Here is an 18474-nt window from a genome sequence, read left to right on the forward strand (position 1 = left end):
TGCTGTTTATCACAAATATGGGCACAATGTGAATCATTGCTTCTGCTTTTGTAAACAAAGTTTTCTCCAGAAAACCAGGAAAACTGCTGACATAAGTTTTCTAAATTGACTAAGACATGGTTGTACTTAGGCAAAGACACACGTGTGTAAACTAATGCAATCTCCTGATTTCCGGATGTATGTCTGCACATAGATGGGATGCAACTGTATGTTTTAAACTGCCTTTAGAAACCCCTGTCTTTTGTGCCTTTGTGCTACATCACTGAAATCCTGAGTCCCAAAAATAGCCCTGGCCAAACACTATCTGAATAAAAGCTTTCTTCTCTTTGTCAGACTGATGAGAACCCCAGGCCTATAATATTCTGATGTCCCAATGATATATGGGTGTTCAGCCGGAACTGCCAGTTTTTTTGTAATATGCCTTGGGGCACTACCTGCTTCCACTTTGGGGCCTGAGATAGGTTAATGTGTCCCAGTGCTTGTGCAAACCATTAGTAGTTTCTCTATGCCTAGATTATGTGTACTTAACAGCCTTCAGCTGTGTAGTTAAGAACCCTGTTTGTAGCATACCTTTAGTGGATTTGAGGGAAAAGTGGATCTGGACTTAATTTTCAAGTAGGAGGTTCAGCCTGGAGACTGCTTACCTTCATTGCTTTGTTCCATGAGGGCTCCTGCCATGGCTTCTGATAAATTGGGAGGTTCTGTTCTGGAGGGAACCACAGAAAAGATGGGATGAAACTCGGCTACTGTGTATACGAAAGAAGGTGGCCACCAAATATTTGTTCTTTTATGGTGTCCTCTGACTTCACGAATGTTCTGTCTTTATAAGCTTCTGCTTGGTAGACCTGCATTTTCCTGCATACTCATGAATGTGTAGTGTTGGGTGGATTGCTTCTTATGTTGCTTATTGCTCTTGAGATTATTAAAACATCATGAAAATCTTTGACTGCAGGAATCCAGGGATATGTTAGATATGGATAATATTAAAGTGTTGTTTTATGCTACTCTACTTTATTGAAATGCTAGTGTAGTGGCACCATCTCTACCCAGTTCCAATAATGATTATTTAAGTGATTCCTCCCAAACTCTGTCCTGTGTCAGTTGTGCCACATGGCTTCATTACAATGAGAGAAAAACACAAAAGCACAGCAGAATACACTGTGTGCTTTAAAATAGGTAAAAGGTAGAACAATTTCAATTAGGATTATTGCTACTCCTCATATCTATTTCTATCTATCTTTCTATCTATCTATCTATCTATCTATCTATCTATCTATCTATCTATCTATCTATCTATCTATCTATCACGTATACCTATCTGCCTATATATGTATTTATGTATCTATCTATGTACCTATGAATGTAACTATCTTTCTATCTATCTCTTTATTGGTTTCATTTAATTTAGTAAGACTTTTGCTGACATATGAACTTTATCTCAAGATTTTTAAGAGTATTGTGTTAACTCCTTTTTAAGTTCATTGTCTATGGGTAAAATTTGCAAAATTTGTTACAAAAAGTTAACTGAGACTTATAATAAAAGTGTTGATAATTGAAAATTTATACTTAGGTAACAATCATTTACTACAACACCATATATGTAAATTGGATTTAACTCTTGTTTTTCTTAAATAGATGTTTTGAAATAACACTTATGTGACCTCACCACCATCTTGATTAAGGCAACTATGTGGTATAAACCAATAAGTTGGCAACAACAGTTCTCTAAGGTATTTAACTTTGGGATGGGTATTTGTTTGATAAATTTTGTCCTATAAATAAAAATAATAGATGAGCACAAAATCATAAAACCTGAGTTAATGGAAGAGAGAGTTTTAAAGCAATGCATTTTATGAAGATATAAAACTGTATCTACATGCACTTATATACAAGTATTAAAAATGAAAGCTTTACAAGTGGTAAACTTCTCTTTTACCTTTGCAATGTTCTTTACTGTACTACCTGAGCCAGCAGTAAAATTTGAGAAATAACATTAAAGAGGCAATGACAATCAAAGATGTCAATAAAAGACTAATAATTTTATTTCTCAATCCAGGCTCTATAAATCAGGTTTCATTTATTATATTCAGTAACTTTTTGCTCTATTTTAAAAAGGCTAAATAACAGGTCTTTTGGGTGTTAGATTTTTCTCAAACAGCAACATCATGAATGAAGCAAAAATGTTCGTTCTTGAATATCCTCCAATTTACTGGGTCTGAGCTCTTCACTGGGTTGATATATGCAGACATTCTTCTAGTAATATTACTAATTCTATTTCTCACTTCAAATAGAGGGCTATGGGCAGATACAACCTGCCTACAACCCAGAGCACTAGACCTAATGAATACATTTAAAAATGGTCAAGACAGAAGATACCACTAGAAGAAAAACCAAGTAGGGAAGAAAATGAGAGAATCTGTCTCCTTGAAGAAATCAGCCCAGGTAACCTCCTAGCTTCAGGCTGCTTGTCTCTGGTCAGGTTTTTGATGTCATACTGAGTGTCATCAACAGGGTCTGACATCTCTAGTTGGGTCTTATAAATGAAATTACAATTTGGGTTTAGTGTGGAGCATCCTAGTTATCTGGCCCTGCCAGTGAAGTGGGGATTGGGATAACACCCTCTTCTCCCTTGACCCTTGCCACGTGGGCAGTTGGGAGAGCTGTATGGAAGTCATAGGAACAGGAGAGCTAGCCTTGCCACTCACTGGCTGTAGCATGTGGGAAAGTAAGGCATGGTCTTAAACTGTGTAAAATAATGGAGCTTATAATGAAGGCACAGGTGAGCCAATCACAGATTTGTGAAAGCAGGAAAACTGGCTCACCCCCTTTCCAGCTATAGCACTTGTGAGAGTGAACCCCATGTCTGGAATGGACAGAAAGTATAGCTGGCTCTAGATGCCTCAGTGAAGGTCAGCAGGCCCCAAGTCCATGAAAGCAGGATAGCTGTCTTGACCTCTTAGATGTGGCAACACTGGGGAGGGCTAGTCAGAGCTGTGCTGGAGAGATCCTTTAGGTGGTACTGTTGTTGGAGAGGCAGCAGGCTGACCAGCTCAGCTGACACCCAGAAACAGATTCAGGACTTTGAGCAATCCAACCTCAAAAGCTACGCCATATATAAAATGTTGAAGCATGTGGAAGGGCTTGTCTTGCTGATCCAAACTGCCAGAAATGCACCACACAGAGCAACAGCAGGGTAACTGGGAGGAGGCCCAGATTGAAGACAGACTCATTGCAATGAACATTTGTAAGTGAAGATGTGTGTACAAAGGCAAATATTCTGGGGCACATTGTGACATGGCAAGACATTTTACGTGCTTTGTTTTTTTTCATGGTGGGGGGTGTGAAATTACAATGTTAGAGAGGCAGGTATGAATCATACTGGAGCACATGATGTTTGAATCACAAAAAATTTTATTAAAAGTTAAAAAAACAGAAAATATGGCTTAGAAAAGACCAACATAATTTAACGCCATGAGATAGGGTTTAGACAAGGTTTTGAAATAGACTAAGATGGCAGAGATCTGTATCATTCTAGATAAAGGATAATAGAAGTTTGAGAAACAGATGAATGACCTAGATTACAGGGAATAAAAGTGGAGTTAGGAATGTGGAGAAGGATATGAGAAGCTAAAGAGTTAGGGCAATAACTATGAGAACCAAAACCTGAGAGATTCCCATCTTATGATGCACCAGGACAATGGACAAAGCAGTTTGGAAAGAGGACTATATAATGTCAATACTTTCCTAAGGTCTATCTATGAAAACACTACTAAGGCTTAAATCACACATCAAAACTCAAATCTAATAGTGGGAGATGTAAACAGCTAACTCTTACCAATGGGCATGTCATCTGGACAAAAACGGAATCATATGGTCCTAGCAGATATCTACTGAGCCTTTCATGTATAGCCAAAGAATATACCGTCTTTTTAGCACTTCATGGAGCCTTCTGCGAAACTGACCAAAAAGCAATCATGCAAGCCTCAACAGATTGATGAAAACTGAAATAACTTGCTGTATCTCATCATTCCACCATGGATTAAAGCTGGAATTCAAAAACAACAAATATAACAGAAAGCCTACAAACTCATGGAAACTGAACAACTGTATACTCAATGATCAGTCAGTCAGGGAAAAATTAAAGAAAGAAATTAAAGACTTTCTAGAATTCAATGAATATTAAGGCCAAAATAACAAAATTTATGGGACACAATGAAAGCAGTGACAAGAGGACAGTTCATAGCACTAAGTGCCTCCATAAAGATATTGGAAAGATATCATACTAGAAATTTAAAGGGACTCAAATTTTTTTAAAAAAGCAAACACACTGGAGAGGAGTAGACTGTAGGAAACAATCAAACTTAAGGCTGAAAGAAAGCAATTACAAAAAATAGTAAAGTATAAAGAATCAATGAAATCAAGAGCTGGTTCTTTGAGAATATCAACAAGATAGACAAACCCATAACTAAACTAAGTAAAATGCAGAGAGACAGTATATATAGTACCAAAAGCAGAAATGAGAATGGAAATATAACAACGGACAATAAAGAAATTAAAAAAAACTCAAGAGGTCTTTCTTCAAAAGCCTAGAATCACAAAAATAGAATATTTAAATTAAAATGAATGATCTTCCAGACAGATGCCACTTACTAAAGTTAAATCAAGATCAGGCAACCTATTTAAATAGTCTTATAACTGGTAAGGAAATAGAAACTGTTGTTAAAACTCTCCCAATCAAACAAACAAACAAAAATTAACAACAACAACAGCAACAACAACAAAACAAACTAAAAAACTGAAAAAAACAACAACAAAAGCTAAACAAGGGACAGATGGTTTTAGTGCATAATTTGACTAGACTTCCAAAGCAGGCCTAATACCAATATTCTTCAAACTATTCCACAAAATAGAAACAGAAGAAACATTGACAACTCATTCTATGATGCCACAGTGTTCCTGATAGTTAAACCACACAAAAAATCAACATAGGAAGAAATTTCAGACCAATTTCTCTTATGAACACTGATGCAAAAATACTTAATAAAATACTCCCAAACTGGATCTTCAGGTACATCTATTTCCAATTATCTGAGGAACATCCAGATTGATTTCTAGAGTGGTTGAACCAATTTGCAATCCCACCAGCAATGGAGAAGTATTCCTATTTCTCCACATCCTCACCAACATGTGCTATCACCTGAGTTGTTGATATTAGCTATTCTGATGGGTGAACGGTGGAATCTTGGGGTCATTTTGATTTGCATTTCTTTGATCACTAAGGACTTTGAACATTTCTTTAAGTGCTTCTGAGCCATTCAAGATTCCTCTGTTGTGAATCTACTATTTAGTTCTGTTTAGTTTAGTTTTGATTGGGTTGTTTGGTTTCTTGGTGGGTAACTTCTTGAATTCTTTATATATTTTGGATATTAACCCTCTATTGGATGTGGGGTTAGTGAAGATTTTTTCCCCAATCTGTGGGTTGCCAATTTGTCTTATTGATTATAACCTTTGCCTTACAGAAGCTTTCTAGTTTCATGAGGTACCATTTATCATTTTTTTGATCTTAGAGCCTAAGCCATTGGAGTTCTGTTTAGTAAATTTCCCCCTGTGCCATGAGTTAGTTTGAGGTTCTTTCACACTTTATGTTCTATTGGATTCAGTGTATGTTTTATGTTGAGGTCCTTGATCAACTTGGAAATAGATCTACCTGAAGACCTGACTCTTGGGCATATACCCAAAAGGTATTCCATAATGCCATAGGGGCATTCTGTTCATAACAATCTCATTTGTGGTAGCCAGAAGCTGGAAACTACCCAGATGTCCCACAACAGAATAATGGGTACAAAAATGTGTTTCACTTACACAATGAACTGCTACTCAGCTATTAAGAATGAGGACATCATGAGTTTTGCAGGCAAATGGATAGAACTAGAAAATATCATCTGGAGTGAAGTAACACACTAATATGTATGTATGTAGTATGTATGTACTAGTATGTACTCATTAATAAATTGACATTGGACAAAAAAGTACTGAATACCCAGGATATAAACCACAGAACTCAAAAAGGCTACTCAGCCGAAGGGCCCAAGTGAGGATTTCTCAATCCTACTTAGGAGGGAGAAGAGAACAATAACAGGATGGGAGAGGGAAGGAGTGACTTGGGTGGGAAAGGGAACAGGGATGGGATAAGTGAACATGATTAAGAATTGTGGGGGAAGGTCAGGACTGAAGCCCTGAGGGACAGTGGAAAGATTGTAAACAGGCAACCTTGGGAGATAGGAGGTGGGAGTACCGTCTAGAATGTACCAGAGCCCTGGGAGTTGAGAGACTCTAAGGACTCAAAGGAGGGACCTTAAACGAAATGCCCTACAGTGTAGGCAGAGAGAACTTGTAGAGCCTACCTCCAGTAGAAAGACAGAGCATTAAGTGGATAGATGGAGTTGCCATCCCACAGGCATAATCTCTAAACCATAATTGTTCCTGCCTGACAGAACTGCAGGGACAAAAATGGAGAAGAGCCTAAGAAAAAGGAGGTCCTGTGACAAGACCAAATTGGGATCCAGTTCAGGGGAAGGCCCCAAGGTGTGGCATTATTATTGATTATGGTATACTTACAAACGGGACTATCATGACTTCCCTCAGAAAGGCCCATTAAGTAGCTGAAAGAATCAGATGCAGATACTTACACAGAACCAATGGAGAGAAGCCAGGGACCCCTGCTGTTGAAATAGGGAAAAGCTGGAAGAAGCTGAGGTGGAGGGCAACCCTATAGGAAGACCAGCAATCTCAACTAACCTGGAACATCAGGATCAGACAATGAGCCACTAACCAGGCAGCATACATGCATACACCAGCTGATATGAGGTCCCCAACACACATATATAGCAGAGGTCTCTGGGCAGGTGTGTGTGTGTGTGTGTGTGTGTGTGTGTGTGTGTGTGTGTGTGTGTGTGTGTCTGGACTCAGAGAAGATGTTCCTAACCCAGGAGAAACCTGAAGCCCCAAGGTGTAGGGAGGTAGGACAGAGTGGGATGGGGACATCCTCTTTTAAATGGGGGAAGGAGGGATGGAATGTGGAAGAGTCAGAGTATGGACTGGGAGGGGGATAAAGTCTGTGCTGCAAAAAAAAACAAAACAAAACAAAACCAAAACCAAAAAAAAAAAAAAAAAAAAAAAAAAAAAAAAAATAAAAAAAAAAAGAAAACATACATACATACATACATACATACATACATACACACATATATACTTCACAAACTGAATGTAAAATCACTTCAAAATGATCATCCACCATGATCAATGGGGTTCATCTCAAGGGAATGCAGGTATGATTCAATATATGAAAATTCATCCATATAATCTACCATATAAACAAACTGAAACAAAAAAAATCACATGATCTTCTTATTAGATGCTGACAATGCCTTTGACAAAATTGAACATTCCTTCCTATTAAGAGTTTTGGAGAGACCAAGGTTTCTCCAGGGATCCAAGTTGCATACCTAAGCATAATAAAAACAATTTACAGTAATTCAGATGCCAATATCAAATTAAATAGAGAGAAACTTAAGCAATTCTTCTAAAATCAGAGATAAAAGGATGGTACCCATCCTATTCATATCTATTCTATATAGTATTTGAATTTCTAGCTAGAGTAATAAGACCACAAAATAGATCAAGGGAATAAAAAATCGAAATGAAGAAGTCAAATTATTGCTATTTGCAGATGATATAACAGTATTATATAGGTGACTCCAAAATTTCTACCAGAGAAGTTCTACAGCTGATAAAAACTTTCAGAAAAGTGGCTGGATAAAAAAATCAACTAAAGACTGCCTGGACCTGAAGGAAATGGAGCTCTCTGTGAGGGCGGCAACCAGGAGGGCCTGCGCCCCCTTTTCCCTGAGTCCCCGTACACCGGTGTCCCAGATGGCGTTAGGAGTTTTCCTCTGGAGTCAGAAATGTGGGCAGAGTGTAGTCTGTTCTGGCTTCCAAGGCGTGTCTGCCCCTCTGGAGGTTTAGCTCTCCCTCCCACGGGATTTGGGTGCAGAGAACTGTTGATTATGTCTCTTCAGGTCCGGGTGGTGTCTGGAGCGCAAGGGACCTGCCACTCGAGTGTCCCTATCTTCAGGTTCCCAGAGGCCCTATACAGTTTCCTCTTGGGCCAGGGCAGTATTGGTGGTCTCTCTCGCTCTGCAGTCTCAGGAGTGCCCACCTGTCGGGGCAGTGAACTCTCTCTCCAAGGGGTTTGGGAGCAGTGAGCTCTGGGCTGGGATCAGCGAGGTTCAAGTATTTAAATTTTTAATCCCAAATCATTTATTTTTGAATCCTTAACCATTTACTATTCTGGGCTGAGTCTTCCTCAGCAGTTTACTGATCTCTCTCTGTCTCTGTCTCTCTGTCTCTTTATCTCTGTATCTCCCCCCACCTTTTAATTTATAAAAAATTATGTAAGTTTCAGGGAATCTAAACTTGGGTCTACCTGTAACAGTAAAAACATACTCCACATAAATGCTCCTGTCATATCAATCGACAACCTAAGTTCCCTGCCTTTTTTCTCTTCCTGACGTGGAAGTTCCTAATGTAAAATATTACTTCAAATTCCTTAAGTTTAACTTTGTCCCTAGCCTGTGTCTGTTCTTGTAGATTTTCACTCAGGTGATTGACACTACCCAGAAATCAGCTACAGACTACAAACTGCTCCAAAATGATCTATACCACACAAGTTCCAGAAGTCTTACAAAACTAGAAAGCCCTGTCCTTGCTGAAAGCTGATGTGAACCAGTACTATGTGATTGTTTTGCTTCTGATGAATATCTATTGCCTGAATACTTTTTTTTTGCATACTCTTAATTTCAGAACAAAATAAAACAAACACCACAATACCCAACAATCAACCCTGCTATTCTGTGGGAGGGAATCTTCCTGCCTTAAGGCACAAGGGCAGGATAGAAGAGATTCTTGTAGACATGAACAGAGAGCCAGGTGGTTCAGGTCCAGTCAAAGCTATTAGGGGAGCCACAGGAATACTATACAGAGGGCATGGGCTTCCCCGGAGCCTTTAATCTACTTCTTCCATTTGAAAGGCATCCTCATCAACCTCCAGTGGTGGGATCTCATCAGTAACAGCATCCCTGGGCTCTTCTGCAGTGACCTCATCTTCATCAGTGTCCAGGCCTAGTTTAATTATATGGTAGATGCAGTTGGTATGGGTTTGGGGGTCCTCAAGTGAGAAGCCAGAGGAGAGCAGAGCAGTTTCAAATAGCAGCACCACCAGGTCTTTGACAGCTTTGTTGTTTTTGTCTACCTCAGCCTTCTGCCACAGGGTCTCTGCAACGGGGTGGTCAGGGTTGATCTCTAGCTGTTTCTTGGCCATCATGTAGCCCATTGTAGAGTTGTCTCACAGTACCTGAGCCTTCATGATCTGTTCCGTGTTGGCTGTCCAGCCACAGGTGCTCATCACAATGCATCAGGGTGAAGACACAAACCTATAGTAGGTTGTCACTTTCTCAACCTTCTTGTCCAAGATCTCCTTCACGAGCTTGAAGAGGTTCTCAAACTTTGCCTTGCTCTCTTCCATTTCCTTCTTCTCTTCCTCATCCTCTGGTAGCTCCAGGCCTTCCTTAGTCACCGAGACCAGGCTCTTGCCATCAAATTCCTTGAGCTGCTGCATGCAGTACTCATCAATAGGCTCAGTCATGTATATCACCTCAAAGCCTCGTTTCCCCACATGCTCCACAAAGGCAGAGTTGGCCAGTTGCTCTTTGCTCTCACCAGTTATAGTAGATGGAATTCTGTGTCTCCTTCATGCGAGACACATATTCTGACAGGGAAGTCATCTCATCTTCAGACTAAGAGGTGTGATAGCGAAGGAGCTCAGAGAGGTGGCGATGTTTAGTGGAATTCTCATGGATTCCAAACTTTAAATTCTTGGAGAATGCCTCATAAAATTTCTTGTAGCCCCCTTTGTCTTCAGCCAACTCAGAGAAGAGCTCAAGGTGATTCTTTACAATGTTTTTGCAGATGACTTTCAGAATCTTGCTCTGCTGGAGCATTTCTCGGGAGATGTTTAGGGGAAGGTCCTCTGAATTAACCACACCACATATAAAGTGAAGGTACTCAGGTATTAGCTCATCATAGCTGTCCGTTATGAACACACGATGGGCATACAATTTGATATTGTTGTTTTTCTTGTTCTCATAGAGGTCAAAGAGAGCTCCTCGGGGAATGAAGAACAATGCCCTGAATTCCAACTGCCCTTCTACAGAGAAGTGCTTGACTGCCAAGTGGTCTTACCAGTCATTGATGAGACTCTTATAGAATTCACCATATTCTTCTTGAGTGATGTCATCTGGATTTCTGGTCCAGATAGGCTTAGTCTTATTCAGCTCTTCCTGGTCAATGTTCTTCTCCTTGATCTGTGTTTTCTTTTTTTTTTTTTTATCTTTGCTGCTCACATTCTCCTCATCAGCTCCCACATCCTCAATCTTAGGCTTCTCCTCATCCTCCTTATCTTCCTCCTCTTTCTCCTCTTTCTCTTCCTCTGCCTCATCACCACTTATCTCCTTCTCTCATTCCTTCTCCAAGTAGAGGGTGCTGGGATAGCCTATGAACTATGAGTGTTTCTTCGCCACTTCCTTGACCCTCCACTCCTCTAAGTATTCTGTCTGTTCTTCTCTAAGGTAAAGGATCACTTTGGTACCATGGCCAATGGGCTCACCATGGTCTGCATGAATGGTGAAGGATCCACCAACAGAAGACTTCCAGGCATACTGCTCATCATCGTTGTGCTTTGTGATCACAACCACGTTCTCTGCCACTAGATAGCCATAGTAGAATCCAACACCAAACTGACCAATCATGGAGATGTCTGCACCAGTCTGGAGAGCCTCCATGAATGCCATTGTACCAGACTTAGCAATGGTTCCCAAGTTATTTATGAGGTCAGCCTTGGCTATGCCACTGCCTGTGTCCACCAAAATCAGAATACACTCCTGCAGTCTGGGGATGATGTCAATTTTTAGCTTTTTCCTGATGTCCAACTTGGAAGGGTCCATTAGGCTTTCATACCGAATCTTGTCCAGGATGTCAGAAGCATTAGAGATTAACTCCCAGAGGAAAATCTCCTTGTTTGAGTAGAAAGTGTTGATGATGAAGGACATTAGCTGGACAATTTCTGCCTGAAAGTCAAAGGTCTCCACCTCTTTCTCTCCATGGTGCACTTCCTTAGGCATCCTGACGAGAAAGCCAAGTACAGAGCAGGGTGGTTCTGGAACACATCGACTCACACGGTAAACCTAGGCTGTGCAGAGGTGACCAGCTTTTGACTGAATTCTGGCTGTCTTTAACTAACATTCCAATCCTCCAGTGCCCTAACAATGATGTCCTAATTTCAACTGAAAAGCATAAACAGAATAGAATACATCACACCCGATCCTTAACAAAACGCTGGAATGGCAGCCCAAGAGCATTTAGTTTCCCACCATAGAAGGAGTCACTTTCAGTCTCTCTTGCCAAGTGGACAAATGGCTGCCTTTAAGTAACTACTGGAACTGCCATATCAGGATGAATACTGGCCTCTGGCTCCCTTCAATATTAAGAAGATACCTATTTAAATCAAACAGACAAATATCTATCAACAGGTTGATTCAATAGCTTAAGTAATTATATAATATAGTACGATAAGAGACCTGCTCTATGTATAAGAAAGAGGTTATCATATAGCATTAAGAGAAAATTATTGTTTCTATAGAAATCACTCAAGTATCATTAGAGATTATTTGACTGTGCACACATACACACACAAACCCAAACAAACACATAAAAAATGAACAAAAAGTAAAAAGTAAAACAACCAACCTTTCACCCAAAACACTCTAAAACAAAACCAAAAGCCAACAACAATCAAAGCAAGACAAGAGAAAAATAAAAATAAAATGAAAACAAACAAATGTCAACAACAAAAATCCTTCCTAGATTAGGAAAAGACACAAAATGAGGAAAGAAACTGGTTCCTGCTCTTATTTTTAGATCCCTTCTTGCTAACATCTATATTATCTGCTATCCCAGGACCCTCTCATTTCTGCTCCTAGTGTTGACAATTAAGGCATTATAAATGCTTTAAGTAGATATGTAAATTCCCAAATGGGTTCCATAAACTTAGTCCTATCAAATGCCAATACTAACAGGTACTAGTACAGAGTTAAGAATTTGACCCAAGGTAAAACTAAGGGGGAATATGATGGCTAGCATTGTGCTTTAAATTTAAATTACTGTGTTTAATAAGACATTTATAAAATAATTTGCCTCTAGCCTGAAAGTACCACTGGCACAAGGACAGATGGAATGTTAAGGAATGTATAGGGAATTCTTTTCTTGTGTAACTTCTGTTAAATGTACATATATCAAAATGATTCTTAATGAATTATGTTATACTCATAGATCAATGTATCTGTCAACCCACAGCAGAGATTTTTGCACTAGATAAGAATTGATATTGAGACTCTCTTTTGATTAACATGCAAAGACCAGGAGACTTTGTGGTGCTTAACAATAAATGGGACATTCATATAATACCTCTCTTCTCATGTTCATAGATTAGGGGACAGAAAATTTATCAGAGCCCAAAGTACTGATGGATTACTTCATGCAAATAAGCAAAGAATGCTAATGGCTCTTTGAAAAGCTGTGTGGAATATTTGTACTGTAGCACTTTCCTAATACATAAAAGTGAAATTTAAAAGAAGTCACCATATAATGTATCAATGTATCAACTATACATTATATACCACTAACTCTACTCTCAGTGTCAGGAATGCAAACTTGTTGGCCAAAATAATTCAGTAGACCAACCCACCCCAAACATTACAGGCAATTGGCAATGTTATTATTAATTTCAATTAACACCCTGACAGTAAGACATTCAGGGAGTCCTCAGCTAGAAGTTTCACTCCTATTCACTATCATTCACAGTGCAGGGGGCATCTTGTGTGATATTGGAGGAGAAAAAAGAACAAAAAAAACCCCCCAAAACTAACAAAATTTTTTAAATACTTTACATGGAATACATTTTAATGAATCTCCAGGTCCTGATTATCATGGGGCACCAAGGCATACTGGTCCTGTGGGGCACATTTCAAGTTTGCCCTAAGGAATTTTTTGTCCCTTAGTAATTTTCGAGAGTCAAGAACACTTGAGATTCATGTTGGCAATTGTTATATTTCCTTTAATCTGAAATGCAAAAGTCTACAATTGAGGAATATTAATTCTTTTGTACATTTTGTTTACTATTTTTCTTCTTATAGGCTTCATCAATCCTTTGCTTCATTATCTAGAGAATTGACCTGTGATTCTTTTCATGTCCGGACAGTAGTTTCTGAATTTATTGAGTCTTTTGGTATGTTCCCTGATTTCAATCTTGTACTTTCATGCAAGGTTGATCAAAATTGAATACAGAAATTCTGACCAAACTTTCATCTTTTTACCTTCTGTTTGTAGCAACATTTAATTGCTACTTAGTCAACCCCTAGGAGAGTCTCTTAAAGTTTTTTTGTTGCTGCTGTTTCCTTGTTTTCATTTAAAGAGAAATCTTGCTGAATACTCTATTGGAATACCTCCTTTTATATTTTTTGTTTATCAGAACTTCTCACAGCATTACCCTTAATTCAGGGACCTTCTTTTTTATTCATCATTTCTTTACTTTCCTTCTTGCTCTTCTTTCCTCCCCCCACATTTTTTACTGTTCCCATTCACTGCCTTTGTATTTATCTATGAAATTTACCTTTGTCCCCTCTCTCTAGTGCTTGTCATTTTCCCTGTTCTCCCATGCCATATTAAGCTAAGCACTGAAACTTTTGGTTTTGTGTGACAAAAAAACCAAATGTCTCCCAAATGCATTCTAAAAGGAATAGAGCATTGATTTTGGCATACCAGTTTTTATTATAATTCACTATTATAACTTTTCCTGTGATCTGAGTCTGTGTAACATGTGTGTCAAAGAAAAGCATTGGGATTCTCAGCATTTTCAGAAAATTAGGGTGACATTCAGGGATTTAACCTATAGCTTCCTTCCTTCCTTCCTTCCTTCCTTCCTTCCTTCCTTTCTTTCTTCCTTCTTTCCTTCCTTCCTATCTGTCCTGCTTTCTGAGCTCAGGAACTCTGACCTGAAGTCCAGTTTTATGGCCTTTGAAAAATAAGCATTGACTCTACATGACTTATAGATGTGGTCCTTGAACACATTCTTGTCTATATATAAAAACATTGGCATTCTGTATATTGTTTTCTAGGAGGAAATGTTCTGTTATTTTCAGTATGATTTCATAGAGGGTTTGGATATAATAGTCATTTATCCATTCTTCTCTACATATTTATAGAACATCCCATGAATATATGGAATTTGATTGTTTTCAGTGCTTTATTAGCTTATTAGCAGTGAAGAAAACAGCCAATTTCCATGTGATGTTATGGACCTGAGGAAGAAGTATGTGTGATATCTATGAAAGAAGACACTGTAAAGAAGCACATAAGATTTCATTTAGTGATAAAAAGTATGGAGAATCCATAGTATATTAGATAAATTTTCATCCTTTTCTATTTGGAGAGTGCCTAAAGTGGCAGTAATAAAATATATGTGAAACTGGAGCACCAGAGATGTGAAGGAAGAGTGAAGAATAAGGGAACAGGAAGGGTTGGGTGTAACAGTAGATGGAATGGCAGAGTAGAGGAGTGAGTGTGAAGAGTTTTAACTAATGCCAACCAGTGAGGAAAGTCATTTGTCATCCTACTACTATACCAGCTTCCTAAAATATACTCATGTATAAAAAGAGTTTAAATGGAGTTGCCCTATCAATGGTAGAGAATGTTTCTCTTTAACATCATAGGCTATCAAAAAACAAACAAACAAACAAAACAAAAACAAACCCAGAACCAAGAATGAACTATGTTTTTGGGTGTTGTTTGCTAGTAGTGTGCTATAGAACCCCCAAGATTGTAGACTATTGCCACTGCTCTTCATCATCCCCAAACTTGCTGATTAGATCCTTTTGAAGAAGACACAGTATAATCCAGTCATAACATTGACAAAGTAAGCTTGTATTTGCCTACTAGTCCATTGTCTAGAGTGTTAAAGAAAAACATTTCTATATCTACATATGTTTTGTTTTTGCATTTGTATTTTTTATTAATTCCATATATGAAAACAAATTTTATCCATCTATATATATGTCCAGAGTCCAAATAATCAATTCAAACATGTAGACCTGAAAAGATGTTATGGTAATTCTACTTGTATTATTTAAACTCATTATAAGCACTCATTGCCCTCAGCATGCTTGAAGGTTAGTGAGAAACTTTCACAGTAGCCATTTCTCAGTGATTTAAATAGATAGTAATTGCTTTTAGAATTTGGTTTTGTCTTATGCAAAAAAATTGGAGATTAATCTGGTATTGTTCAAACTTATACTGCTGAAAGTCTGTGATGCCATGAAACAAGAAATGTAATGGTCAATTTTACTCAGATGTGGTTCATGAAAGGTACATTAATTGGTGACCTGGTAGGACATACCCACTGTTAAAATGTTGGTACAAGTGTTATTGAAGTAACCAACAACATTTGGATTGGATTTCAGGCTTGCTCCACAGACAAAATTCACTCCTAGCATACTGATTGGGGCCAATTGCTGAAGCTAGATAGGCTAATAGGTTATAGGTAAATATCTGTGGTTGTTACCTGTTTTGGATATAGTATTAAATTGATTCCTAATGCCTTTCCATTATACTGATAGATTGGTGCACCTCCCAGCCTTCATCAGAGATGCTTCTTTTAGCAATAAATTGAGATTAACCCAGATATTAATAGCTGGTCAATAGGGAGAGAATAAAAGAATGTGAGTGTCCAGTCCTAAAAGGGAACTCCACACCATACTCCTTCACCCAAGTCTCAGAGTTCATTCAGGAGGTAGGGTGGAAAGATTGTAAGAGCCAGAAGTGGTACATGACTACATTAATACAATGTTTTTAAGATACACTCAGTGAACTCAGAGTAGTAACAATTGTAGGCACGTGATCTGAGTTAAATGAAGCCTGATAAGATCCGAGGATGGAAAGCTGATATGGTCATTAATTCGACCTCTAGCTGAGTAATTACAGGCAGTTGATAAATACTTGGAAAACATGTTTAATTTTAGATGAAGCCCTCAAAGACTACATACTCTCAAAGAGATGGCCTGCGCGCGCGCACACACACACACACACACACACACACACACACACACACACACACACACACACAGAGGTAACACTGAATAGACTCATTTGTTTAAAAAATTGAAAAGAACAAATGAATTGGAGAGGGAATAATGACAGAAGGATGGGTGGGAAATTGGAGGGAAAGACATCAGGGATGAACTTCATCAAAATACATTATATAAGTGTATAAAAATTTTAACTATAAAACAAAACAAAATTTATACATCTAAATGAGCCAATATCATTACCATTGAACTAATTTGCAAGTACCATATTAACAAATCCTATTCTCTCAGGAAAATACCTGGGAAACATAAGCCTTTCAATAATAATTTGTACCTTAAGGATACAAAATCATAAAACCCTCTTGGGTTATTACCATGTGGCTCTTGCAACATCAGTAGATGATATTTATCAACCTCTGTTTTAAAGAAGGCATTGAAGGAAAAGCCACCACCAAAAACCATGACCCAGAATTCATGGCTCTTCAGAACCTGGAGGAATGAGAACTCTGGTTTCCTCTATTCAAAATTAATTACTCTCTCCTACAAAAACCCAAATCTAATAACAACAGAAAATAGGGTTTTTTTCTGGACATTTACCTTTATAGCTCATCCATACCACTTGTACTTGCCCTCCCATGAGAGAACAGAAGAAGCAGTGAAGATATTTCAGGTATCAGAGAACAAAGGTTTGTATTGAACTGTATAGATGTATGATTTTCTCAACCCTATGTACAACTGAACAATACAGTGAGCCTTTGATACGCCTTGTCTCTTCTCTTTTGAGCATGAAGTGGGAGATAGATGGTTACTGTAAAAGTAGAATCAAGATGCTTCAGAGACAGTAATAGTAACTGCTTCTCTGATTAATATTCCCAAGAAATAATATATTCATGGCTATTTCTTTACTACAATTCTCATAAGATATGGTATATATGGCACCAAGAATTATGAGCTTGAATTTATCTTTCTATTCTGGTTCTTATTCTCATATTAATGTGGTAGGTTGAAATGTGCTGGGATTCCATTTTAATGTTATAATTATTACTATTCATACAGATATGACATAGGGAAAAATGGTTTTAGGAAATGCTTCTTCAGTGAAAGAATTTATCCTGCTGGGCTTGACACAGCAACCAGAGTTCCAAATGCCTCTGTTCTTCCTGTTCTTGGGAATCTACGTTATCTCCATGGTGGGGAATCTGGGCTTGATTATTCTGATTGTTTTGAATCCTCACCTGCACACCCCCATGTACTACTTTCTCTTCAACCTTTCCTTCACAGATCTCTGCTACTCCACTGTCATAATCCCCAGAATGCTGGTGGGTTTTGTGAAGCAGAACATCATCTCTTATGCTGAGTGCATGACTCAACTCTTTTTCTTTGCCTTCTTTGTTATTGATGAATGTTATATTTTGACAGCAATGGCCTATGACAGATATGCTGCCATTTGTAAGCCCCTGCTTTATCAGGTCACCATGTCTCATCGGGTCTGCCTCTTGATGACAGTGGGGGTGTATGTGATGGGGTTTGTGGGTGCCATGGCACATACTGGTAGTATGGTAAGCCTGACTTTCTGTGATGGCAACATCATCAATCACTATGTATGTGACTTACCTCTCCTGAAACTCTCTTGCACAAGCATTGCCATTAATGAGATGGTGATCTTTATTGTTGTGGGTGTCAATGTGATAGTTCCCACACTGACAATCTTTGTTTCCTACACCTTGATCCTTTCCAACATCCTCAGCATCCATTCTGCAGAAGGTAGGTCAAAAGCCTTCAGTACCTGTGGCTCCCATGTCATAGCTGTTTCATTTTTCTTTGGAGCTGCAGCGTTCATGTACCTTAAGCCTTCTGGTGCATCTGAGGACAAAGATAAAATATCCACCATCTTTTATACCATTGCTGGTCCAATGCTGAATCCTTTCATCTACAGTATAAGGAATAAGGATGTCCACCTTGCATTTAGGAAAACTCTGATGAAAAGGAATTTTACCTAAGTTATATTTCTTATGGAACTAAAGTCTTATGACCTTTGAGGTTTACATTTTCAAAGGATTGTTTGGAGCAGTAGGTAATTGACTATGAAATTTCAGAAACTGAAAATTCAAGGGATTTATCTGAGTGTACATGTTTATTTTCTTATTTTGTCATGTGATTTGGGGACATCATAACCCTACTTTCTTTCGTGCTTGGCAAGGAACATCTCAATCACCACTAC

General features: G+C 38.4%; 1 protein-coding gene and 1 pseudogene across 1 annotated transcript; one reads left to right on the forward strand and one right to left on the reverse strand.

Annotated features, from left to right (window-relative positions):
• Positions 1-9064: 9064 nt before the first annotated feature.
• On the reverse strand, positions 9065-11237 carry LOC116906851 (annotated as a pseudogene).
• A 6074-nt stretch (positions 11238-17311) lies between these two features.
• On the forward strand, positions 17312-18253 carry LOC116907745 (olfactory receptor 145-like). The gene is given in 1 exon segment (XM_032910881.1): positions 17312-18253. A coding segment is annotated over 1 exon segment (942 nt).
• The last annotated feature ends 221 nt before the right edge of the window (positions 18254-18474 follow it).

The sequence above is a fragment of the Rattus rattus genome, chromosome 8 (genome assembly GCF_011064425.1).
Source record: "Rattus rattus isolate New Zealand chromosome 8, Rrattus_CSIRO_v1, whole genome shotgun sequence".
Taxonomy (NCBI): Eukaryota; Metazoa; Chordata; class Mammalia; order Rodentia; family Muridae; genus Rattus; species Rattus rattus.